Source organism: Eleginops maclovinus, chromosome 7 (assembly GCF_036324505.1).
Source record: "Eleginops maclovinus isolate JMC-PN-2008 ecotype Puerto Natales chromosome 7, JC_Emac_rtc_rv5, whole genome shotgun sequence".
NCBI classification, from domain to species: Eukaryota; Metazoa; Chordata; class Actinopteri; order Perciformes; family Eleginopidae; genus Eleginops; species Eleginops maclovinus.
In genome coordinates this window covers 1,356,663-1,382,328 of record NC_086355.1, presented here as the reverse complement: position 1 = coordinate 1,382,328, position 25,666 = coordinate 1,356,663, and the positions used below count along the sequence as shown (strand labels likewise).

The window sequence follows — 25,666 nt, the reverse complement described above, 5'->3', positions numbered from 1 at the left end:
GGCCACATGTAAAAGATCTATTGACGCAGATTCAGGCAGCAGGCGTATAGATTCCCAGCCTTCGTTCCCACCCAACAAACAGCACAGTACCTCAGTGGCTGCTTGAAGTTGCAGTAGCATGTTAGCATTAGAGCTCGAAGGAAATGTGTACCTTAGTTAAGCCTGGTAAACTAGCAAGGCTGTAAATAAAAAGGTTGAGCGATTGTCAGAAATATCCTCTGCTGGGAATGAGCTTTATGAATAACATTCCCAGGGTGTTTTTGGGCAGATCTTTGTGATTTTGTTCTGCTAATTCAAATAAGGAGTGAAAACAGTGTGAAGAGAAGACACAGGAAAACAATGGTTTGTGTGTCTGTAAAACAGAGATGAGTTGTTGCCTTTAGTCACATGTTGGTATTCTGGGAAGCAAAGGAGCTGTTAGCCTTTAGGCTGTTCGGGCTTTCTGTTCAGCCTCAGCCTGATGACCTTTGACATCAGGGATCTTCGTTTAAAAGAGTTCAAGCACAGCACAGGTCGACTGAGTTTGGAAGATTAGCCTTTCATCATTTATCCATCTCTAGCAGAGGTCGTAGGAGCAGTTTAAAAGAGTCCGGCAGCCTCACAGGTTTTTAAATTCACAATGAAATCATGACTGAAATCAACCCCATCGTGAACACAAGAAAGCAAACATTTCTGGAATCAAAGATGTCATTATCGAGAGAAGACTATCCCATTATCTCTGGGAAACAACACTTGGTATTTCCAGATAACGACATGATGAGTTTGTTATCTGGAGGAAACAGATAACAAGAATCACAACTCAGTGTTGGAACTGTGGCCGTTACGGGCTCCGGCAGCATTTCCCTCGCTTCTCCTGCCTCCAGTTTCTCTGAATAAATTCAAATAAATAAATGAAAGAAGAAGAAGAAGAAAGAAATAGTCGTGAATAAACTTTTAATATAAAAATTCCCACAAAACTAAAAAATAATTTAATAAATGTAAAAAATATTGATATTAAAAATATATCAAATAAAAAGTAAATACGGTTAAAGAACTTTATGAATATGACATTTAATTAAGTCCAATTTCCCAGATAGAATTACATTCTTCTTTTTTTAAAGTTTCACCAATAAGGTTTTTGAAGAGACATTTCAAATGTGCAAAGACAGAAGTGCACTCACATGACATTCAACATACTTCTATGTTTGTAAAATTGTACTAATAATAAATGAGTTGACTATGAATCCATTTGAATTGTATATATTAAATGTCTAAATACACTTTTCAAATGTTAACATCAAGATGAGTTTTACACACAATGTTCAAATTGAAAAGTACTACATTTGAAATATAGTCTTGTTCATCATGACAAATGCATCAGTCTCATGTCCCAGAATCTGCAGATATATACATATATTTATTTAGATTGAGTAAACATGGTGATTTGAACCGGTGAAGTGACATCAGGATCCGGAGGGAGGCCCCTCCCCGGCCCGGTGACATCAGCCGGAGCCCGGCCTCTTTCCTCCAGGAGGCTCGGTGATCATCCAGCGGCAGCAGCTCCGGAGCTCCACGGCAAACCGCGCTCTCTTCATGGGACTAAACAACAGCTATTCTCCGCAAGGTAAGCCACCGTCCCCGCCCGTGTTTCCCTCCCCCGGGTCGGGCTCTCCTCTCCGGGAAACATTGTCTCTGTTTTGTGGGAATGTTTTCTCCACCTGGATCCAAAGCGCGAGCAGCAACTTTTCTCCAAGGGGAAAGTGGAGCACATTTAGTGGAGAAACGACGATTAATCCACATTGAAAAGGGTTATTTGGGATGTTCCCACTGCTTTTACAAGTCCTGGGAATCCCCTCTTTACCGGATCTGCTCCACGTCTCCTCTTTTTTTCTGTCTGTTTTTTTTTGGAACCGTTTTAAGTCCCACTTCGTTCAGTGGGTGGAACTGGGTGCAAACTACAGGAGCGGATCTCTTTTTGACTCCGAGGTTTAAGGGAGATAAAGCCATGCAAAGCGTTGATAATGTGACATATTCAGCTGCTGTAACCTCAATGCACACGGTGGTCTCTCTGTAGAGGGGAGGGGGGACACCAGTTGCCATGGCATTAAACAGCTAACAGTGTTTAAAGGAGGATTTAACATCATCATCTATCCTCTCAGTGCTGCAGAAACCAGGGTCTGCACGGGGGAAGACATGCATTGGTAGAATATGATCATGGTAGCAGATTGGAGAGTTGATTGTTTAAGGTGAAAACATCTGGATCAGCTTCTTGAAGTGAATATGTGCTGCTTTTAGTCCTCTTATATCATCACACTTGAGAATATGTAGCTTTAAGACATTTGAAATAGCACCTGGGTAGCTTTAACAGCCAGTAAACACAGGTGTTGTTGACCATACAGTGTTAATATGTACTCCCTTTATGTCCCATATTTGAATATATTGGGATTCGGGATATGTGAACTACACAACTGGATTTTTTTTGTGGCGTTTTCAACAATTTTCTGCCTTTTTGGATCATTTCATGAACATTTTGCTGCATATTTAACTTTTTTGTATCAAACCACATCCATATTTCTGGCCTTTGTGATATCTGAACTGCACATCTTGGCCATTTTGGCAATAGTTTGACCTATTAATGGACCATAAAATGTGAATATTTGCTGCCTTTTATTACTCAAACATGAATATATATGGTTTTTGGCCTTTCTTTTTACATTTTATGGATCATAAAAAACACATCTCTCTGGTTTATGGACATCCAACCACCTAAATGCGGAACTGGGGACAGTTTTTGGGCCTTTCTCCCAGTGTTTTGGCACTTTATGGACCATATAATGTTAGTATCGCTGCCTTTAAATCCTCTTAAGTCATAATACTTTAATACATTTGGCTTTTGGACATTAGAACTGCACAGCCAGAAAGTTTAGGGCATCTTTGGACCATATATTTTCTACCTTTATCCGTGTTATATGATAATACATGGATATAGATTTGGCTTTTGGACGTTTGGGAAAACTGGAAAACTTTTTGGCCGTTTTTCACAGTTTTCTTACCTTTTATGGAGCATATATTGTGATTATTTGCTGCTTTATTACTCTTCTATAATAATACGTTGATCTTTTGGGCTGTAAGATATTGAAACTGACTTCTTGGAAACTTTATTGGTGATTTTAACATTCTTTGGACCGTTTAATGCTGCATAATTTACTGTAATATCATCAAACATGAAAAACGTTAATGTGCATTTACAGTTTTTCATTTCCTTGACCTTACATTGTGAATATTTGCTGCTTTTATTCCTCTTATATCATAAAACATTCCTATGTGTGGACATTTGGACTGGAGTTAATTGATCCAATTAACCATGATTCCATTGGCACCAGTTTTGATAGTTAATCTTTCTAAAGCACTTTGGCTTTGCTGTTGAAGCGTTTTTCAGTAGCTTGACGTTTTATACTCCACATAATTGATGAATGGAAAATGAAAACAGTATTTACTGCAGCCCTGATTCAAATGATGGGGAACAATATGATTCATTGAACATGTCAAAGTTGATTTCTTAAGGCAAACAAAGGTGAGCATGTACTGCTCTTATCACTTTTATATCAGACACTTGTTTAGCCTAGAATTCTAGGCGCACCCTAGTGGTAGCAAATTTAATTTGCGGTCTAGAAACTCCTCGTTAGCTCGCCAGCTGCAAAACCCTAACTCTGGTTCGGCCAATCCCATCGTGGGATTATCGGTGGGCGGGCTTAACGTAATGATGACAGAGTTGCGACCGTTCCGCCTGTGGTCCCTGCCGGTCTCTGCTCCGTGTGAAAAAAGAAGATGGCTGCTGCTGGCGAACAGCAGTCTTTCCAATCGGCTTTGGCCTCGACTTTAAACAAATTTGGAGTTAAGCTTTTCCAAAAACGGCAACAGTCGTTGGACTCCGTTACCATAACATTTCTCTCTCCATCAAACCTTTCCTCAACACGCCCTACGCGGAACAGTTGCCCTCTCTTCCGTCGCTCTGACTCCGTCACCTTCTTCGTCGCTCTGATTGGTTGTAGCGCTGTCCTATTGCGTGCAGAGGGAATCTGAAAGACAACCGTTTATCCCGCCCCTCGGATTGAGCCCCGCCAATTGTGTGTGACCTACACCTCGATGTAGATCCGGACCTACACCTCGATGTAGATCCGGACCTACACCTCGATATAGATCGTGACCTACACCTCGATATAGATCCGGACCTACACCTCGATATAGATCCGGACCTACACCTCGATGTAGATCCGGACCTACACCTCGATGTAGATCCGGACCTACACCTCGATATAGATCCGGACCTACACCTCGATATAGATCCGGACCTACACCTCGATATAGATCCGGACCTACACCTCGATGTAGATCCGGACCTACACCTCGATGTAGATCCGGACCTACACCTCGATGTAGATCCGGACCTACACCTCGATGTAGATCCGGACCTACACCTCGATGTAGATCCGGACCTACACCTCGATATAGATCCGGACCTACACCTCGATGTAGGTCGGGTTTGACCTGGTGTTTGATTGGAACATTAACATTTCCATTTTCTGAAAATGTAATTGTCTAATCAGAAAAATAATCCATACATTAACAGATAATCGATTTGCAAAAGCCTTAGTTCAAATATTAAAAAGTTGACTGTAACTATATTTTGGTTAATGGCGTCCTACCAATTTGGATTTCAAGGTTCAAAGGTTTCGTTGGTCATACGCACAGCAGATACAACATATATGTTGGCAATGAACATCTTATGTCCCAGGCTCCTCCAACAACTCAACATACATGGTGCAGATAAGATAATAAAATAGTGCAAAAAGAGAGAAGAATATTTACAATAACAACAGTAAAGATTTGAGGATGTGAAATATATACACATGTGGAATACATTGAGAGTATTTACATACTTTACTCTGTGGAATGAGGAGGTATGATTCAGCAACAAAATGTGAGACCTCTTATGGGTTCATTTCAAAGCTGTTACAACACTACTGAATGCATTATATGTACATGTATATCTATATATCATTATAGAAGTACTTATATACTTATTTACAGAACAAGAATTAAGAACCAGGTTGTTTCATAAAGGATTTTGCCTTTGATTGAAGTTTGATTTGAAAAGAGGGCGGTTTTGTTCTGCACAAACAACATGACATATAGACGCTGTGATTTCCCAGCAACAGGACTCAGTTCCTCCCAGATTAAATTTCCCTCCATCATCAGACTCTTATTGACTCTTGATGTGATTCTCATTGTGAGTGATGCCTGAACGCTCCTGCAGGCAGAGGAGCACAAACACCGACTATAGGAGGAGGAACGATATAATCATAATGGAGGCGTTTCTGTGCTGGTTATACCTAATGATTCATTCACTCTTTTAATTATGAATCAATTACACCAGCGCTGATTACATATGCACGGCTCTCCTGTTTCATATATGAATTAAACAATATGGTGTGGAAATAATTAATGGATCCAGAGAGGCTGTGTGATGGAAGGACTTTACACTCTTCTACAAACATCAGATGCTGTATCAACAGAGTTCTTCTTTTCCATTTCAGATACTCATGGTGTTCTTTAGCAGATTGAGTTTGATCAGTTTCCATTCGAGTTTAAAGATTGTGCTTTTTGTGGTGTTCTCTTTCCTGTAGTGTTTTAGGTTTTGGTGCATGTAAATGCTTCTATTGGCTAGCGCTCCAACACTAAGGGGCAGGACCTCGCTAAGCAGGCTGACCAATCACAACAGAGCCGTCCAGCTAAACCAGGGGTGTCCAAACTTTTTCACCGAGGGCCACATACAGAAAAATATACAGAGAGCTGGGCCCCTGATAGAGGAGAATACTGCCTCAAAACTTAAGTTATAAGTTAGCAAAACAAATCAAATGTAGGTGAATAATGTGCGATACTTTCAAATGGTTTAAGGAAAGAACAGCCTACATCCCGTCTCTCTTTAGGGTTCATTTATTCTGTTGCAGCTCCTTCCTTAAAACAGAAGCCTCACATCGCTGAGAATCAGAGGAAATATGGATTTTGCTTTTTTTCTCAGAATTTAGAATTTTTTTCAGAATTTCTCTTTCCTTTCAAAATTTCACTTTGTATGGAATTTCATTTTTTCCTCAATTTGAATTTTTTTCTCAGAACTTCTACTTGGCTGTGATTCCGGTCAGAGTGAAAAGATGTGCTGCATCACAGGCAGACTTTTTCATGGCCTTTTTTTGGAAAGTATCAGTACCAGTTCCCAAGTTAAGTTAGGTTACGATACGATGATTCTGTCAGAACGAGTCGGACATTATTCTTGCATCACATCAGTTCCATTTGCGACATCACCAAGGGCACACATTTGAAGGAAGAAACAAGGAAACAGACATTTTAGAGAAAACTGTTCAAACATTTACAAGGCAACAGATCTGTGTCTCCAGCTTCACAAATTTGGATATTTCCGCTGATTGTATTCTTCTTATATAATACTATAAACATTTGGATTTGAGACATTTTAACTGGACAGCATTTAAAACATTTTGGCCAATTTAAACCGTTTCCTGACATTTTATGAGCTGTATCATTTCCATCCGAATCAGTTTAAGACCCTTTAACATGTTATCATTTTAGGATCTAATTTAGGGTTACTTTGGTAAATTGAAGCTCCTTGTACCTCCAGATTGATAGTAACAAGTCATATTCACTGTTTGAGTTGTGTGATGAAGAAATAGCCTTTATGACTCGGAGACATTTCATAAGTTCTTCATTGAACAAACATCCCAAAACGTCCTCTCCGACTGTAACATTTCTCCCCTGAGATAGAGAGTTGTTGTGAACGTCTTATCTCGTCCGTCCTGCAGTATGTGTTGGGTGAAACTCTGACATCATGTTTAGTTTTTGCTTTGGCTCAGTGTTCACTCTCAGTGCAGATCGGACTCCCTGCTCTCAGACGTTTATCAGACCACCAACAACTCGGAGATGCTGTGTCTCAGGATAAAGCTCCAGACACAGATAAACATGAGCTCCAGTGTGTTACGTACAAATAAAAATGACTATATAAGTAACACAACTTGTAGTGTTTACCTTTTCATCCAGTGGAATGTGTGAGTGTGGCTCTCATGGTAAAACAAGGCATAGTAATTTGGTAATTCCACGATAAAAGAGACTCATTTTCAGCATTTTTCTGCAATTAAGTGGTAAAAAAAGTATGAATTAATGCATATTAAGCAAGGAAATATCACCAAAAATCCAATATCGTGCATCATCATTTCCATCCGAAAAGGCGGTGGTGGCAAAGTCCATAGGGGCTTGGCCTGGGAACTGGAAGGTCACCAGTTTAAGTCCCCGAAAGACCAAGTGCCACCGTGGTGAGCAAGACACTGGTTACCTACACTGCTCCCCGGGCGCCGTACATAATGGCAGCCCACTGCTCCTAACACTAGGATGGGTCAAATGCAGAGACCGCATTTCGTTGTCCTAGTACTTGTGCAATGACAATAAAAGTTGAATCTTCATCATCTTCATCATCTCTATCATCAATCTACAGCAGAGGTGATATGAGAATGAATCAGAAATACTTTATTTATCCCGAGCGTGAATTGGATTCTTAACCATCTCTCTATTTCTGAGTGAGATAAAATATGTATTAAAACATAGAGAAGTAGGAAATGCACATTGTACCACCGTACACAACAACAATAACTATGTTTAACTATTTATAAATCAATAGGTGAGGCAAATGACCTCCAAAAAACATTCAAAGCAATAGAGGCTACTTCTAAAATTACATTTAAATACATTGAGTCATTAATTAACCAATATAATACAATTAAATCAAGCGTAGACATGTTTAAAACAGTGATAACAGTAACAGTGCAGTTCGAGATGAACTAGTCATTTGATTGGATAAAGAGCACGCATTAATATTCAACAGAAGAAAAGATGCAATGAGTTGTGTTCATAAAAAAGGTCTGTGTTTTTACATTCCTGCAGCACTCAGGCTCCTCCTGAGGTCCTCTCATCGGACCTGAACCAATTCTTTGTCTGAATGAATGCATGTGATTCCAGATAAGCGCCGACCCCCCCTCCCCACCTCAGATCAGGCTCAGCTGATTACAGCAACAGTGGTGACGGCATAAGGGCACGCTGGTACCCCCCCACCACAACCCAGTCACAACATCAGCTCCATTATAAGACAGGCATTATACCAGGAATGACTCACACTGGAGCTTTCCCCAACATAACCCCCCCCCCCCACCCATGGCCCCAGACAGAGTGAGGTCACTGCTGCTGTCAGAGAGGAACTTTTTTATCAGCTGATTTGCATCTGATGTGTTCCTTGATGAGGAACAATGAGCACCATGATTGGTACCCTCCCTCGGCCCTGACACACGTAGTGTCCTTCCAGTGTCCCTGGAGTACCACCACCCACTGTTATGGGATGTATCTCCTCTCATGCGGGCATATCAGACAGTTGGCTGTGGCCTTTGCTTTGACTTCATATGCAACTTTTGGGGAAACACCCAGGTTCTCACTTCCCTTAACACTGGAAGTCAGCCTTAGCTGTGCTGTGAATAAATGCTAACATATCCTCTGTCAGTATCAGGGTATATAAAGCTGTGCTAGCTAGGGTACAGTTGAGTAGCATCTTTTGAGTTTAGCTTTATAAGTATTAAAGGGGAAATGTAGGCTGACTGGCTACACTGGTAAACTGATGTTTCACAAGGTGTTTTTACTACTGGATGTTTGTTAGTACATGGTTGACTAGTTGGCCATTTTTCCGTCACTGATTTATATAGATGTGGCTTTGTAGCTAGCAGGCTACTTAGGAAGATGACTCCTGTGTCTTAGCTTGTGTACTTCTGCACCTTTATGAGTTATTTTTGTGGGCATGAGTGCATCCCAATGTGAAGTATGTGAAAATGCTCTGTGATAAGCTGGACCCTTCTCAGACTCAGCAACCGGCCTCTCGGCTACACAGCGTTAACGATAGCGGTTGCTTCCGTGCACAAAGCACTGCATTACTAAAAGTTATACAGGTCCGTTTTTTGCAGCAAGTCTTACGTGGTTATACACTGCAGGTGTAGAGAAGTTTAGGTTGAAAATATGTTATGTTTAGTATGTATTGTTTTGCTACAATAAAAGACATCATTGCTCGTAAGCTAGCTTGCTAACAGCGGCGATCTCTTCCTGTGAGGGCACAGCACGACACTCATTCACAGACTTGTTCACAGTGTTTGACATGGCAGTATGCAAATTGAGACACAGCAAATGTCTGTCGTAGAAATCTCTACATGATGTTTTCATGGCGTCGTAAATGAACACTAGCTTTATTTCATTCGCTGAACAAACGGGAGGTTTAACGTTCAGTGACGTCACAGTCCTGGTGAACAACGGCAGAGTTTCCCTCATCCATCAGTCCTGCTGTCTGCTGTGACCGCGAGCATGGCTGCTGATTGTAAACTCAAAGCAGAGGGAGTAGTGTGTGTGTGTGTGTGTGTGTGTGTGTGTGGGGATACGGAGTGATTGTAGTGCCATTGTTGTCAGGTTCGTGACAGGACTGGCAACATAGACAGCAGCCCAATGAATTTCCTGATAAAAGCAGAGAATGACAGTTAACCATGATCTCTAACCTCGTCTTTGTCGTCAGGAGAAAGATGCATCTTCCTCTTTTCCTCCTCCTCCTCCTCCTCCTCCTCCTCCTCCTCCTCCTCCTCCTCCACTTGAATAATGCATGATTCATTTGGAGCTCTGCATTCCTCACATTCCTCCCCTGCTTATCCCTGCAGCCATTCCACCTTGGTGTGTTTATATTGTGGATTGTAGGGATGTAGGATGGCTGCAGGAAACACACACACACACACACACACACACACACACACACACACACACACACACACACACACACACACACACACACACACACACACACACACACACACACACACACACACACACAGTGCATGGGAGGCTGCAGAATATCCAGCATGAACACGAGTAAATATGGACTTAAGCAAATGTTCCCGCGGCCTGAGAGCCAGAGGTGTTTGCAGATAAATGTTTGAGCATGCAGATTATCCCCTGCAGCGGCAGACTGTGAGGGGAGTCGACAAACACAGACTGAGCATTATTAAAAATAATACATTTAATATTCTGTGTCTCGGATCAGAAGGTCAGTCCTCAGGAGCTGTGTCTAATAAACAACATCCAGTTTCTTTCACAGTAGGTTTTCTAAAACAATCAAACACATCCTTCGTATTGTATGAGTGTTACATTTTTAAAATACAAATAAATAGATAAGAGAATTGAGTAGAAACAATCCGTAAAATAGGTATAAATAATACAAAATAAAAACAAAAGCCACAGAATTGAATTCAAACACATCATGAAAATATGTATAATTGTTAACGTTGAATAAATTAAATAAAACATATAGAAAAGAAATCATAAAACCAGCAGAGAAAATCATTTAAAATACATCCTAAAAGAACAACACAAACAAAACATGTATTATTAAAGGCTTGGATAATAATAAATATACAGTCATATAATATAAATGACTATAATAAGTAATCTGCTCCAAACTCATGAAAACTGTCTGTTGAAGCCAACCTTCCTGCCATTATTACAGTCAGTGTTTATGTTAAAGACTATTGTGTGCCATCGTTGTGTTTTCTTCTACTTATATGGGAAATAAATATACTTGTCAGTCTTTGAATGACTCTTTAAGCTACTGTCTTATACAGTAAGAAGCTGAACAGCAAACTCACAAGTGTATTGAATTCTGCAGATTTCCTTTTTATTTTTGGGAGTCTGTCTCTCCTCCCTGTTGCAAGCTACATTCAAAACTCAAAGTAAAGCTCATTGGGTCTCATTTGAATACACATCGATGTTTCCGATGCATTTGAATACAGTTTGCATGCATGGTAAAGACCAAAGGGCATTCACTGTCCTGAATATCGGGTCGGTTTGTGTCGTCAGTTTTTATTTTACACTTTAAGTTTGTTCTGGAGATGATGTCCATAAATGTGACGTTTAAAGCTTCCTGCTCTGAGTGAACAATGTGTTGAAGGCGGAGATCTGAAGGAAGTGTGTGAGCCGCCTCTCATCACAAAGGCATTTCCTCCTCGACTTCCTGCTCAGGAGCACTCGTCCCTAAACTCACAGCGAGACTCTGCCTCACCCAGGGGTGAAACAGAGTCAGAGGCTTTTATTGCTGCCGGGAGAGCAGCGTTTGGACATGAGAAAAGATGTCAGGGTCATTCTTTCTCAAAACTCTGACTTTGGTGTCCAAAAAATCTGATTTTCTCAAAATTCTGACTTTTTCCCCAAAATGTGTAAACATTAATGTATTGCTAAATAAAAGAGGCTTTTACTGCTGCGGGGTGAGCATCGTTTGGACATCAGCATGCTTTTATTGCTGCGGGGTGAGCATCGTTTGGACATCAGCATGCTTTTATTGCTGCGGGGTGAGCATCGTTTGGACATCAGCATGCTTTTACTGCTGCGGGGTGAGCATCGTTTGGACATCAGCATGCTTTTACTGCTGCGGGGTGAGCATCGTTTGGACATCAGCATGCTTTTACTGCTGCGGGGTGAGCATCGTTTGGACATCAGCATGCTTTTATTGCTGCGGGGTGAGCATCGTTTGGACATCAGCATGCTTTTATTGCTGCGGGGTGAGCATCGTTTGGACATCAGCATGCTTTTACTGCTGCGGGGTGAGCATCGTTTGGACATCAGCATGCTTTTACTGCTGCGGGGTGAGCATCGTTTGGACATCAGCATGCTTTTACTGCTGCGGGGTGAGCATCGTTTGGACATCAGCATGCTTTTATTGCTGCGGGGTGAGCATCGTTTGGACATCAGCATGCTTTTATTGCTGCGGGGTGAGCATCGTTTGGACATCAGCATGCTTTTACTGCTGCGGGGTGAGCATCGTTTGGACATCAGCATGCTTTTATTGCTGCGGGGTGAGCATCGTTTGGACATCAGCATGCTTTTACTGCTGCGGGGTGAGCATCGTTTGGACATCAGCATGCTTTTACTGCTGCGGGGTGAGCATCGTTTGGACATCAGCATGCTTTTATTGCTGCGGGGTGAGCATCGTTTGGACATCAGCATGCTTTTATTGCTGCGGGGTGAGCATCGTTTGGACATCAGCATGCTTTTACTGCTGCGGGGTGAGCATCGTTTGGACATCAGCATGCTTTTACTGCTGCGGGGTGAGCATCGTTTGGACATCAGCATGCTTTTACTGCTGCGGGGTGAGCATCGTTTGGACATCAGCATGCTTTTACTGCTGCGGGGTGAGCATCGTTTGGACATCAGCATGCTTTTACTGCTGCGGGGTGAGCATCGTTTGGACATCAGCATGCTTTTACTGCTGCAGGGTGAGCATCGTTTGGACATCAGCATGCTTTTACTGCTGCGGGGTGAGCATCGTTTGGACATCAGCATGCTTTTACTGCTGCGGGGTGAGCATCGTTTGGACATCAGCATGCTTTTATTGCTGCGGGGTGAGCATCGTTTGGACATCAGCATGCTTTTACTGCTGCGGGGTGAGCATCGTTTGGACATCAGCATGCTTTTACTGCTGCGGGGTGAGCATCGTTTGGACATCAGCATGCTTTTACTGCTGCGGGGTGAGCATCGTTTGGACATCAGCATGCTTTTACTGCTGCGGGGTGAGCATCGTTTGGACATCAGCATGCTTTTACTGCTGCAGGGTGAGCAGCGTTTGGACATCAGCATGCTTTTACTGCTGCGGGGTGAGCAGCGTTTGACCCTGGACAGTTTTACAGCCTCGGCCTCATTACTGCTCTTCCTCTGCTCAGAATATATTGTGCTATTAATGCAGCATGAAGGGAACATGATGAGTAAGCAGGAACTTCTGATTTAAAAGGCATCAAAACATGAAGCTGGTACATGTGAGTGTCTGTTTTGGTGCAGGAAAGGCAAACGTATTCAAAGCATAAAGACATCGTGCTAAAGGAACACATTATAAATGATATTTAAATACATCGATAACCATTCATTAGAAAGCCAATAGTATTGGGGAGCAATGGGGAGGGGGGATTGGAGGTGTCCTGGTGCCTTGCTCAAGGGCACCACAGCAGGGTCTAGGAGGTGAACTGGGACCTCTCCAAGTAGCAGTCCACTTTCCATATTTCAAGTCTGTTCTGGGACTTGAACCGGCGACCCTACGATTCCCAGTCCAAGCCCCTACTGACTGAGACACTGCTGGACAACAACATGATATGGATAAATCTATGGTAGAAGGTAACAGTAATTTATGCTGAATGTAAACAGCGGCCTTTTTCTCCAAACGTCTTCTGTTTACATCAGTAGCTCCATCTTTCTCCATTTCTGGGGAAAAAGGTTTTGGGTTAATTGATTTCTCGAATTTCAGACTTTTTACTCAAATCAGACTTTATTCTGAAATTCAAACTTTTTCTCAAAATTATAATTGGTTCTCCTAATCCTGTCTTTTATTTATCAACATTATTGTATTGCGTTTGGGCATCAGCATGCTTTTAGTGCTGCGGGGTGAGTAGCATTGAAGCCCCGCATCTTGATTCTTACATGAAACGATTTTTCCCCCCATCCCAAAATAAGCGAAACATTCACTTTACGACCACAGACCGGAGCTTTATTTCTGAACCTGCGATCTGTTTTCTTATAAAGAAGTGGAGCACCTGCCTCCATCAGCTGATGAAAGCCGCTTTGTGTTTTCTGAGGGAGCGTGAAATAAATCCCTCTTGGTAGGAAATGTTTCCCGGGGAGTAAAACCAGAGGAACAGTTCTCACTTCCTCTGAGGGGCAGAACCCGAGTGATGTTCTCTGAAGTGTGGAAATCGGCTTACAGCTCACAATGACCGCCTCTCTGACAGACAGCAAGTGAGAGCAGAGGGTAAAGAAGGACAGACGTGATTATCATTTAATATTCATAACTTTGGTTTTGGAGTGAGAGATAAATGTGAGGCTGCACTTCCCTCGGAGAAGGGTAAACAGAAACCTCCTGAGAGTTTGCAGAACACCATTTACTGGAGGCTCTCTGTAAATAATTCAAGCCTTTAATACTTCTCTCTCCAATTGCAGAAATGTATTTGGTGTGTTTAATGTCAATTTACAAACCGAAGCTAAAGAGGGGAAGAAAATCGGTTTCATGCAATTTAAAAAACAGGTATTTTTCATGGAAGTTGATGCATTCACTTCCAGATGAAAGATAATTCATAAACAGCTGCAGCAAACAGAACAGAGGGCCTAGTGGTCTTGCAGAACAGCTTTTATTGCATTGTTCTCCAAATGTATTTGTTGCGTTTGAATCAGATTGTGAAGAGGGCAGGTTTGTAGCTCTGGGCTTCACGGGATTTTTACAGTTGCACCTCTCCATCACATAGAAATAGCCTCGCTGCATCCCTGCAACCTCCCTCTGGAGGGAACACAGGGATTTTAGCCTTTGCAGACCATTTTCATGCACTAACACCTACAGGAGAGGGAACAACAGCAGGGCCTCTTTCAGTGAGAGTTGCACGTTAAATCTCTTATAACACACTGAGGATTGCTTCTGCCTCCCAGAGCAAAGCTGCAGGCAGACCTCCTCCAGCTTTTATATAAACACTATCTGGTGGTTCTGCAGCTTCAGAGCAGAGACCCTCCCTCTCTCCACACACACACACACACACACACACACACACACACACACACACACACACACACACACACACACACACACACACACACACACACACACACACACACACACACACACACACACACACACACACACTTCCCCCTGAAACATGAAACAGTGTGAGCTGTTAGAAGTAATGAAAGCTGTTACTCTGAGTGTTGTTAGAGAGGCTGGGGGGGGGGGCTAGCTGTTAGCAGCTGATTATCACCAACAACATGCACACATTAGCATGACAGAGTCCCCCCCCCCCCCCCCCCTTAGTGGAGTGGGTTAAACCGTGCACTGTGGTCGGGCTGCAGACCACCCAGACCTTACATCTGATCTGACCTCACCCTCTCCCCCCCCCCCCCCGCTTCAAAGAGATCCAGTTGCATGCTGTGGAGGAAGCAGAGCATGCTAACGTTAGCAGGGAGCTAACAGAGAGACAGAGTTAGCCTTTTAATAACTTTGATTATTTATCGTGATCTGGAGGATCTGGCCCTGGGTGATTTGGACAATAATTTAAAACCTCAATGTAGATACTGCAAGGATGTGAGTTTGACTGTTGGTGCTTTTGCTAAAAATGTACAAAATGAGATTTAAATACTAATATATTAGTTAAATTGTTGATAAAAACCAAAGTTATGTTTCATTTTAGTTCATCTCTTATTGGACAGTTTATCTGAACTTCTGTTTGTTAAATGATTTTATTTTGTGATTTATTTGTATTGCACAATAATCCGTGTATCATTCGTTCATTTGTGTTTCCGATTTAGTTGAGGATTGAAAAAATGAAAATAGCATTTGATTTCTCGTTTTTCCCATTTCAAAACCAAAACCAGAAATCGGATTACGGTTCGTTTTCTCGTTTTTTCGATTATGCACCCCCAAACGGAAAATGGAAAATGAAACATTCGGATAACAAATCCACAGTAGGCCTATGCCTATTGGGTAGGCCTGATCAGTAGGCTGCTTTACAGTTTTTGAGTAACTTGCCCAACAGTGGTGATAAGGTGATTTCCTAGGTCTACTCTTGTATGCCTATATGGACTTTCATGGGTTTTTCATAGTAAGCTAGCCTGATATCAGCCAACAACAACAATGCACATACCAATGACAGACCTACGCGAATAGGCTACGATGGAGATTGCTAAGGTAAGGATTAAACATATGACGTATTTATTTAGATCAAATGCTCAAAACCCCCATGTTACAAGCTGCTTCATACAGTAGGCACCGATGATCTTTTACCCTGTGGCTCGCGATTGTTTGGTTTCCCTGACAACCAAACGAGCCCTGCCAGCCCTGCGCAAGCGGCCAGGATTTGTTATCCGATTGTTTCATTTTCCATTTTCCGTTTGGGGGTGCATAATCGAAAAAACGAGAAAACGAACCGTAATCCGATTTCTGGTTTTGGTTTTGAAATGGGAAAAACGAGAAATCAAATGCTATTTTCATTTTTTCAATCCTCAACTAAATCGGAAAAACAAATGAACGAATGATACACAGATTCACAATCCTACTTTACCTCCTTTTTAAAGTATTTGTTTCTATTTTTATTTTATTTGAGCTTTTATTTGTTTTGTTCCAACATTACAGAAGTGTCACGAAACCCAAAAGTATTGCGATTTTCACCAAACAATGTGGGTGAAGGCAAATTAAGAGCAGGTATACAGTGTGGAAAGTCCATAAAAATCTAATATATTTACTGATCGCTGCTTTTAAACCCAGAAAAGACATTTTTGTGATATTACCATATACAAAATCTAAAGTCATATATATTCTAATATCACAAATACAACATCTGTATATGACCCAGTGCTAGATGCTTTACAGGGGACCAGAAAACCATGAGTACAGTTTAAATACAGCAAAAGTACTGCACAATTAAAGGTCAAAATAGAATAAAATGTGAACAAAATCAAATCTAATCTAATAGTAGCCATAAACAGTGGGAGCAGAAGGCAGAATAAAGCAGGGTTTGAATGTATGCGAGCTGTCAGCGCTGAGGCTCAGAGCATAAAAGCTTAAATCTCTCCTGCACTTTGGAGAACAAAGTGCTCCTGCCATGTCCCTGTTAGACCAGAAACCATTACATAAGACATTAAATATATATATACCATTAATACAAAACCAGCAAAGGAATCAGTGCGGTTATCGAGAAATAACCGGCCATGCAGTGTGTTATTTATTAATATTGCACCGGTCAGACTTCAGCTACTTCTTTTGGCCCTCTTGTCGTAAGGTTTATTCAGTGTAATATGGAAATAATAACCTGGCTGTCGCATAGCTCAGTGGGTAGAGCAGGGGCCCTATACTGGTGTATGATCCCCATGCGGTGGACCCAGGTTCGAGTCCCTTTGCCGTGCGTCTCCCACTCTGTCTCCCTGTGTCTGAACTGCACTGTATTAAAGGCACTGGTTGCCCCCTAAAAGATATATAAAAAACAATAACCCTGCATCAGTAAACTAAGGGCTGTAAACATTTTAAAAGGCGTCAAAGTATTTCCTCTTGAGATGAATGTCAACACCAGCTACTGGGAGGTTTTTCCCATGACTTCTGTTTTTCTGCAGAAAACAAATATAAAACCCAGAGAAAGCAGAACACAAAGCTGAGCTGCGGCTCATGTTTGTTTCTGTGTTTCTGAACAACACATTGTTTCGTGAACTGTGCTTTACATATTCAGAAACTTAACTTCCATTCACTGGAAAACAGAACAACATTACGTTTTTTTCACACATTTGTACGTTTGAGTTTTGTGAAAGTATAACATGAAGTCAAAGCACTGTTACACACAGACATGCTGACATAGTTCACAGTAGGAAAACACAGGTGTTAATTAAAGGTTAGTGACGGTTCAGGCTGTCTCCTTTGAATACAAAGGCATTGTTAAAGTGACGAACACCTGCGCTCATATCCAGAGCCTGATCGTCCTCTGTGATAAAGGACTGTTCGCATCACACTCAAAAACAGCAGTGGATTTTCACTTTAAAGAATCCTGTGTGAGACCAATGAAGTATAACATTTAAACTATCTTCAAATTGATGTTGATGCAGGATTCACTGCAGGATTCACTGCAGGATTCACGGACTTTCTGTGAAGTATTGTCACCAAGTTATAGGTAGATACACTGCCCGGCCAAAAGAAAGGTCCCCAGCCTGTGTGGGGGGGGGGGCAGGGCTATGATCTGGGGGTGCTGCAGTTGGTCTGGTCTAGGTTCAGTAACCCAAAGAATGAGGTCAGCTGACTCTGAATATCCTGAAGGACCAGGTTATTCCATCCATGGATCTCTTCTCCCCTGATGGAGCGGGCATGTTCCAAGAGGACAATGCCAGGATCCATCGGCTCAGACTGTGAGAGAGTGGTTCAGGGAGCATGAGACATCGCTTCTAGAATCGGAGGATGAAACCCTCTTTATTAGTCACATACATGCACACAGCAGAGCACACACAGTGAAATTAGTCCTCTGCATTTAACCCATCCTAGTACTAGGAGCAGTGGGCAGCTATCGTGCAGCGCCCGGGGAGCAATGGGGAGGGGGGGATTGGAGGTGTCCGGTGCCTTGCTCAAGGGCACCACAGCAGGGCCTAGGAGGTGAACTGGGACCTCTCCAAGTAGCAGTCCACTTTCCATATTTCAAGTCTGTTCGGGGACTTGAACCGGCGACCCTACGATTCCCAGTCCAAGCCCCTACTGACTGAGCCACTGCTGGACTGAGCCACTGCTTCACACATGGATCGGCCCCCCCAGAGTCCAGACCTGAACCCCATTGAGAGTCTTTGGGATGTGCTGGAGAAGACTTTGATCAGTGGTCCGAATCAAAAAAAAAAAAAGAATGCAGGACAGAAATAAATGTTGAGACGTTGCAGAAGCTCGTGGAAACGATGCCACAGAGAATGCGTGCTGTAATCAAAGCTAAAGGATATTAGAGGGTGACCTTTTTTTTTGGGCCGGGCAGCGTATAACACAAAAACTAAAATACCGTATCTTGCCAGAGTGTTTACAGGTGTATCAGTAGTGAAGAGTCTTCCTCCTCCTCTTCCTCTCTTTCTGTCCCCGCTCTGACACCGGTATGAATTATGGATTTAAATAAAAACCCTGGTGTCTCTGAGAGCGCCACTGACCCACATCTGCACTTTCACTTCTTCTCGTGTTGATGTTATGCCTTCGTGAGACCATTTTCAACGTCACAGATTCACGGTTTTATTTCCTCGTCTGCAATCTGTAGAAAATCTCAAAAGAAAACCACATTTATTTCAATGTTTCCATGCAGAAGGACAGGAAACCAAAGAAAAGTGACTGTTTTTACGATGAAGAGTTCACATGGTATCTCAGAAACAAGGAGACACTGCTGTGTGCTAATACGTGCTAAACGTTTATACGTGCTAAATAATGGACACTTTTTCCATGACTGATGGTGTTTTTTTAACCCGGGTTAAAGGTAGTTGTTCTTCAATTGATCAAAGTTAATATCACATTTCATATTCTCCTGTGTTTCAGAGATGATGGGAGGCTGTTGACGGTTTTTCCTCGAGCTACAGGAGAAACTTCAGAGTCGCCCGATCTCCGGCCGGCGCCTCAGTGACGGATCCAACATGGCCGCCCACAGAATCCGAGCCACGGCCACCAACAACACCTCGCTCCCCCGCTGCCGGTCCGAGGGGACGCTTATCGACCTCAGCGACGGCGTGTCAGAGGCCACTCTGAACGATGTCAAAGGTCAGCTGAGCACATAAAAAAAAGTGTTATTTAGAGAAAGAAAAGTCGGATTTTTTGGGGAAAAAGTTTTAACATGGAAGAAAAAGTTGGATATTCAAAAAAGTTGACATTTAGAAAATTAATCAGGCGTTCTAAAAGAAAAATCAACAAAAAGTGTGACTTTTTTAAAGTAAAGGACTAGGGCCTCATGAAGTTAGTAAGAATAATGAGAAAAAAAGCCCGATAGTTTTTTCTAAATTATCACTTTTTCCTAAAAATTCTGATTTCTTTCAAAATTTCGACACTAAAATCCTTAATCATCTTCATTTTAAAATACACACAATTACATCCTTTCTTCTGCTGTCCTTTTTTCTGTAGAGGATGAAGAAAAACACTCCTCAATGTCAGTTTCGGAAGTAAAGAAACCAGAGCTTTCACCGGAAAGTGGGCGGGGCTTAATGTTGACCGGAAGTGACGTTAGCGCCTCATACCATATTATCTAGAAAAAGCCCTTCACCCCTTGATAGCGTTTTCGTCTGAGAATGGATTGTTGTTGTTTGGAAGGTTTTAAACTGACTTTAAATGGACTTTAAATTCTCATTAAAAGAACTCTGTCTGTTTGCTGACGACACACTGAGCCGTGTTTAGTCAGAGATGTGAAACTGAACTGTAGGTAGACTTTGTTATGTCTTCCACAAACACCCGGAGCGGATGAATTAGTGATCATACGTTGAGCTTGCTCCGGTCTGAGCTGTTGTCTGCGCTCTACTTAGCTGAAGCATCTGGGAGTGACAGTCCTAAGCTGCATGGGAAACCCTGAATCTATTTAATTATGCATAATGTTGACGTCCTTGCAAGCGGTGCAGCTCTTTTGTTATTCTGTTTCACTGTTTTGCAAATGTTGGAAAAAGAGAAATATGCACTATAATAATTGCTTTCATTATTTCAGCATTTGGGAAATAGTAAATATTAGAATCTGAATTATAGGAATGTTTGCAATGGGGACATTTTTTACCGTTAAAATAAACATTGATCAACAATAAAAATGGGAAAGAAAACAGACGTTACGAAATCAACAAAACAATATAAAACAAGAGTGTAAAGATGACAAGGTTTCTGTGGTCGCGTTGAATAAAATGCAAGAAGAAAAGTCCCCTATTTGACCGCGGGATGCTCTATCCCATTGCTACTTGCTTCGAAACTCACAAATGTTTCTGTGTTTGTTCCAGTGCCTTCTCCCAGTGCCTTACGCCTGGATTCCACTGCCTCCTTCGGCGCAGCGCGGGAGGTCGTCGCCATTAAGGACTACTGCCCCTCCAGCTTCACCACCCTCAAGTTCTCCAAAGGGGACCGCCTGTACGTCCTGGACTCGTCAGGAGGCGAGTGGTGGTACGCCCACAACAACACGGAGATGGGTTACATCCCGGCGGCTTACGTGGAGCCCATCAACTTTAGAGACTCGTCCTTCAGCGACAGCGGGATGATTGACACCGTGGGGGACGGTATCGAGGAGGCAGCCAAAGAAATGGACCTCTTAGGGGAGTGGTCCGGGGTGATTCTGAAACCGACCACCTTCCAAAACGGGAATCCTTTCGCTACAACCCACACCTCGACGAACCCGTTCCTGAGCGGGGGTCCTCAGAGCTCCCTTGATCAGAACAGCAATGAGAAATCGGTGGACCTCCTTCTGTTTGATACGCTCACTCCATCAGTGCCCAACTCCACCAGCAGCGCCACAACCAATGGTTTCAGTAGCGTTTTTAACCCCATTAGTCCCAGTGTAGGACCGGGGCAAACGCTGCGCAGGGACAACCCGTTTTTTAGAAGCAAAAGATCCTACAGTCTGTCGGAGCTGTCAATCCTTCAGGCTCAGTCCGACGCCCCTCAGGGCTCCTCTGGGTTCTTCGGAGGCTTAAAAGCACCGGCACCAGAGCAGTTTCAGAGCAGGGAGGACTTCCGGACAGCGTGGCTAACCCACCGCAAGCTAGCCAGGTCCTGCCATGACTTGGACTCGCTTGGACAGAACCCTGGATGGGGTCAGACGCAGCCGGTTGAGACCAACATCGTCTGCAGGCTGGACAGCTCGGGAGGCGCCGTCCAGCTTCCCGACAGCAACATCAGCATCCATTTACCGGAGGGCCACGTGGCACCAGGGGACACCCAGCAGATCTCCATCAAAGCTCTGCTGGACCCCCCGCTGGAGCTGAACAACGACCGCTGCACCACCGTCAGCCCCGTGGTGGAGATCAAACTCAGCAACATGGAGACCAAAACCACCGTCACTCTGGAGATGAAAGTGTCCGTCGTGGTGAAGATGGAGTGCCGGGAGACGACAGAAGTCCTGTGTGTCAGGAGCGATTGTAAAGAAGGGCCGTACAGCCAGATCCCTCAGGCGTACGTGTACGGCGACACGGTCCAGGTGTGTTTGGATAACCTGGAGCCGTGCATGTACGTGTGCGTGGTGGCTCAGTCGCGGACCTTACCCCCAGACACCATGGTCTGGGAGAATGTGGTTAAAAAGATCACGTTAGGAGTGTACGGTCCCAAACACATCCACCCGTCCTTCAAGACCGTCGTGGCTATGTTTGGTCACGACTGTGCACCAAAGACGTTGTTGGTGAGCGATGCGGGGAAGCAGGTTCAGTCTGCTCCGTCGGTGGTCTTGCAGTTGTGGGGTAAGCACCAGTTTGTCCTGTCCAAACCCCAGGACCTCAGCGTCGGGGTTTACTCCAACATGGCCAACTACGAGGTAAAGGCCAACGACAAGGCCAGGGTGGTCCGGGGTTTCCAGGTTAAACTGGGCAAAGTCAGCCGGCTCGTCTACATGATCGCCTCGCGCAACATCGACGATGTTTCGGACTTCACCTTGAGGATCCAGGTTAAGGACGACCACGATTGTATACTGGCTCAGTTTTGTGTCCAGACGCCAACACCGCCACCCAAAGCAGGCCCAAAGACATCGGTGCAAAGGCGCTTCCTGAAGAAGAAGGAGGTTGGGAAGATAGTCTTGTCTCCTCTCGCTGTTGCATCCAAGTACCCCGTGTTCCAGGACAGGAGAATAAACAACCTGAAGTTTGGAAAGCTGATCAAAACGGTCATCCGGCAAACCAAGAATCAGTACTTGCTGGAGTACAAAAAAGGAGACTATGTGGCCCTGTTGAGCGAGGAGAAGATCAAGCTGAAGGGCCAGCTGTGGACGAAGGAATGGTACATTGGATATTATCAGGGCAAAATGGGATTTGTACACGCCAAGAACGTGCTGGTGGTCGGCAAGGTGAAGCCCATTTACTTCAGCGGGCCCGACCTCACCACTGCACTGTTACTGGAGCAGACACTGAAGCCCTGTAAGTTCCTCACGTACATCTACGCCTCTGTGCGGACTATACTCATGGAGAACATCGGCAACTGGCGGGCGTTCGCGGACGCCCTCGGGTACGTCAACCTGCCTCTGACGCATTTCTGCCGCGCCGAGCTGGATAGCGAACCGGAGCGGGTCGCATCGGTTCTGGAGAAGCTGAAGGAGGACTGCAACAATTCGGAGAGCAAAGAGCGGAAGTCCTTCCAGAAGGAGCTGCTAACGGTAAGATGAAAACCTTGGCATAAACAGTGACTTCTGAAAGCGTTTTAAGAAAATGCAAAGCCTGTTTTTCTCCGTTGCGTCCTTCATGTGTCATATGAAATGCTCGTGTTTTCCCTCCTGTGAGTGGATTTATCTCTAGGAGCATTGCTTGCTCCTGTTATCTGCTTCAGGCTGTTGGCTTCAGGCCGTCGTCCAGTCTCTTAATTCTGCTGGGAGTGCAGTCGATAAGTGCTGTGTAGGCACCGAGGTCTAATCGGGACCTGAGGGGCTGTGGAGGGCAAGCGAATACTTTCTGACTCCAGAGAAACAGACGCTGGGAGTAACTGTGCAGAGTGCGGTATGCTGATCCTATAAATCTAATTGATCGCTCAGGCTACTTTTAATTTAAATCTTTATGTATGTATGAATCAAAGCAGACAAACAGTGCAGGGATAGAGCCCCATTACTCTTGTATTTACGGCATGCAGTTATTTAGAAATGTACTGCAACTGTACTGAGTCACGGTTGCTTATAGAAGTAAGGACTGACAGTTAATCACAGTATAACCCCTCTTCTTGTACAGCAATTACGTAATACTGCCATTGGAGCTCTTAAGTTAAAAGAACAGATGCGTCCACAGCAGGTGAAGAAGCCTGTGCATGCTTCTTGCTTTTCTTCTCTTGGTACCTTCAGCTTTTTCTTGTGCAAACTGTGCTGCGCTGTGTTGGAGTATAAAACGAGGCACTCGATTGTGCATCGCCTGTCACAGAAATGTGGATTTTCATTGATGCCTCAGGCAGTCTGGGGAGCGATCATCATCCTGAGACGTCCGAACACGCCACCGTTATATCAGGAAATGAAGCTTTGCATGTTCTAGTGTGTGTGTTGGAGACACTACGATGTTCTTTATAGTTTCTTAGCTCCTCGTGTATTCAGCATGTTCATGGACGAACGGCAGCTGAAGTAACACACAGCTGAACTCTATAATTTACGCGAGGTTGTAAACACCAGTTAGAAGCATTTATAGACATAGAGAACTGCAGGACATAATAAAAGGTGGTGACGGAAAATATGGCCTTTGAAGGGAGTTCTGCACAATCGTCCCTGAATATAGGTCTGTTTTTTTAGGATTACACCTCAACTACTGGTTACTGTGAGCGCACAGCACGCAGCCATAGAGCAAATTTGAGGACGCTTTGTTTAACCGACACAAATAGGCAGTTTGCTCCCTGTGCAAAGATCTGATGTTTGTTCTGTGGATTCAGTTGTGTGTGTGGGCCTCAGATTTAAGCTCAGGGAGTCCAAACACTGTCAGATGAAATCCCCCTCTTCTTGCTAAATGTTCCTCGTCACAATAGGAACATCTCTCATGATTTCCCGGTGCGTCGATGACATGTGTATTTTTGGGAGAAAGAGACCAGTGGAGGCTCTCTTTGTTGCAGGGGTCAGCAGCCCTGCATGGAAACACACTCTGTGTTTATGTTACAGATTTTCCTATTTTATCAGATCGGTATTCTGCTTCTCATGCTGGTCCGTGACGCCAGATTACCTCTGCTATAACACAAGAAATATATGCAGAATATCACACACTATATAACAACTATATATTCCAGGTTCTTGACTGTGTTAAATATGACTGCAGATTTGTCCGTTAGGAGTGAAGACATGAGGTAAACCGTGTTTCTGCAGCTTTTGGCAACATTTTGAAGACAGTCTGTGGTTTCAGCTCCAGTTGGTTGTAAATGATGTTTGCACATTGAAAGGAATAACATTGAGCAACAGAGAGGCTACTAACAGCCTTCATTATCAAGCCTGAGATCCCAAAGTGAATCCTCTGTTTCATCACTCTGCATGGTCCCACATAACCCTTCTTCTCTCTTTCAGATTTTCATTTGGCAGCTCAGAACACTTTAGGGCTGCAACAAGTTATTATTACTATAATATTATTTGTGATGAATCCTTTGTTCTTAGAACGTTAGAAAGTAGTGGAAAAAAAGTGTTTAAAACCCATAAAATAGTCAGAAAATCAGGACATGTTTGAGAAGCTCAAAAACAGCATTTTTATTGCATTATGAAAATAGTTGCTAAGCATTTGTTGTTCCACTATTACCTTTTACAACAGCTACACTCGGAATATATTCATTTCTCTTCGACTCCTTTCGGTATTTTGTCTTGAGGTACACATAGTTTTAACGATTGTTTTACTATCTCTTATTATAAGACAGTGACGGTACATATCTGACAGTTCATTACAGAAGGTAGAACAGTCACAAAAGTCCACGTCCAAACTTGAACCAGGTTTACCGTACGGTATCTAAAACCCAGAATGAACCAGGAGGCCAAATCTGTCCGTAATCCTCCCAGAGTTTTCTGCCCAAGTTTAGTCCCTGAAGGCCTCTGACTAATTTTAACTCGGTATCATCAGACGTCTGCGTGTTTCAGTGACACGTCGGAGCAGGATGTTGCTCAAGGAAACTCAAATACTGTTAAAGCCACAGTGCAGCGTTTTCTGTGTGTGTGTGTGTGTGTGTGTGTGTGTGTGTGTGTGTGTGTGTGTGTGTGTGTGTGTGTGTGTGTGTGTGTGTGTGTGTGTGTGTGTGTGTGTGTGTGTGTGTGTGTGTGTGTGTGTGTGTGTGTGTGTGTGTGTGTGTGTGTGTGTGTGTGTGTGTGTGTCAGCAGAGTGGTATGAACCTCAGCAGATGGTGTTATTGTAGATTCTTCTCTTAGCAACACGTTGTTTC

The 25,666-nt window shown here is 43.4% G+C and overlaps 1 protein-coding gene across 1 annotated transcript in view; it reads left to right on the top strand.

Annotated features, from left to right (window-relative positions):
* The first annotated feature begins 1,460 nt into the window (after positions 1 to 1,460).
* The window catches only part of LOC134867662 (SH3 domain-binding protein 4), a 37,906-nt gene continuing 13,700 nt past the window's right edge, over positions 1,461 to 25,666 (top strand). Inside the window, exons 1-3 of the mRNA XM_063888393.1 lie at positions 1,461 to 1,603; positions 19,169 to 19,387; positions 20,596 to 22,946. Coding sequence (XP_063744463.1) covers positions 19,264 to 19,387; positions 20,596 to 22,946 — 2,475 coding nt within the window. The 5' untranslated portion in view covers positions 1,461 to 1,603; positions 19,169 to 19,263. The remainder of the gene's footprint in view (positions 1,604 to 19,168; positions 19,388 to 20,595; positions 22,947 to 25,666) is intronic.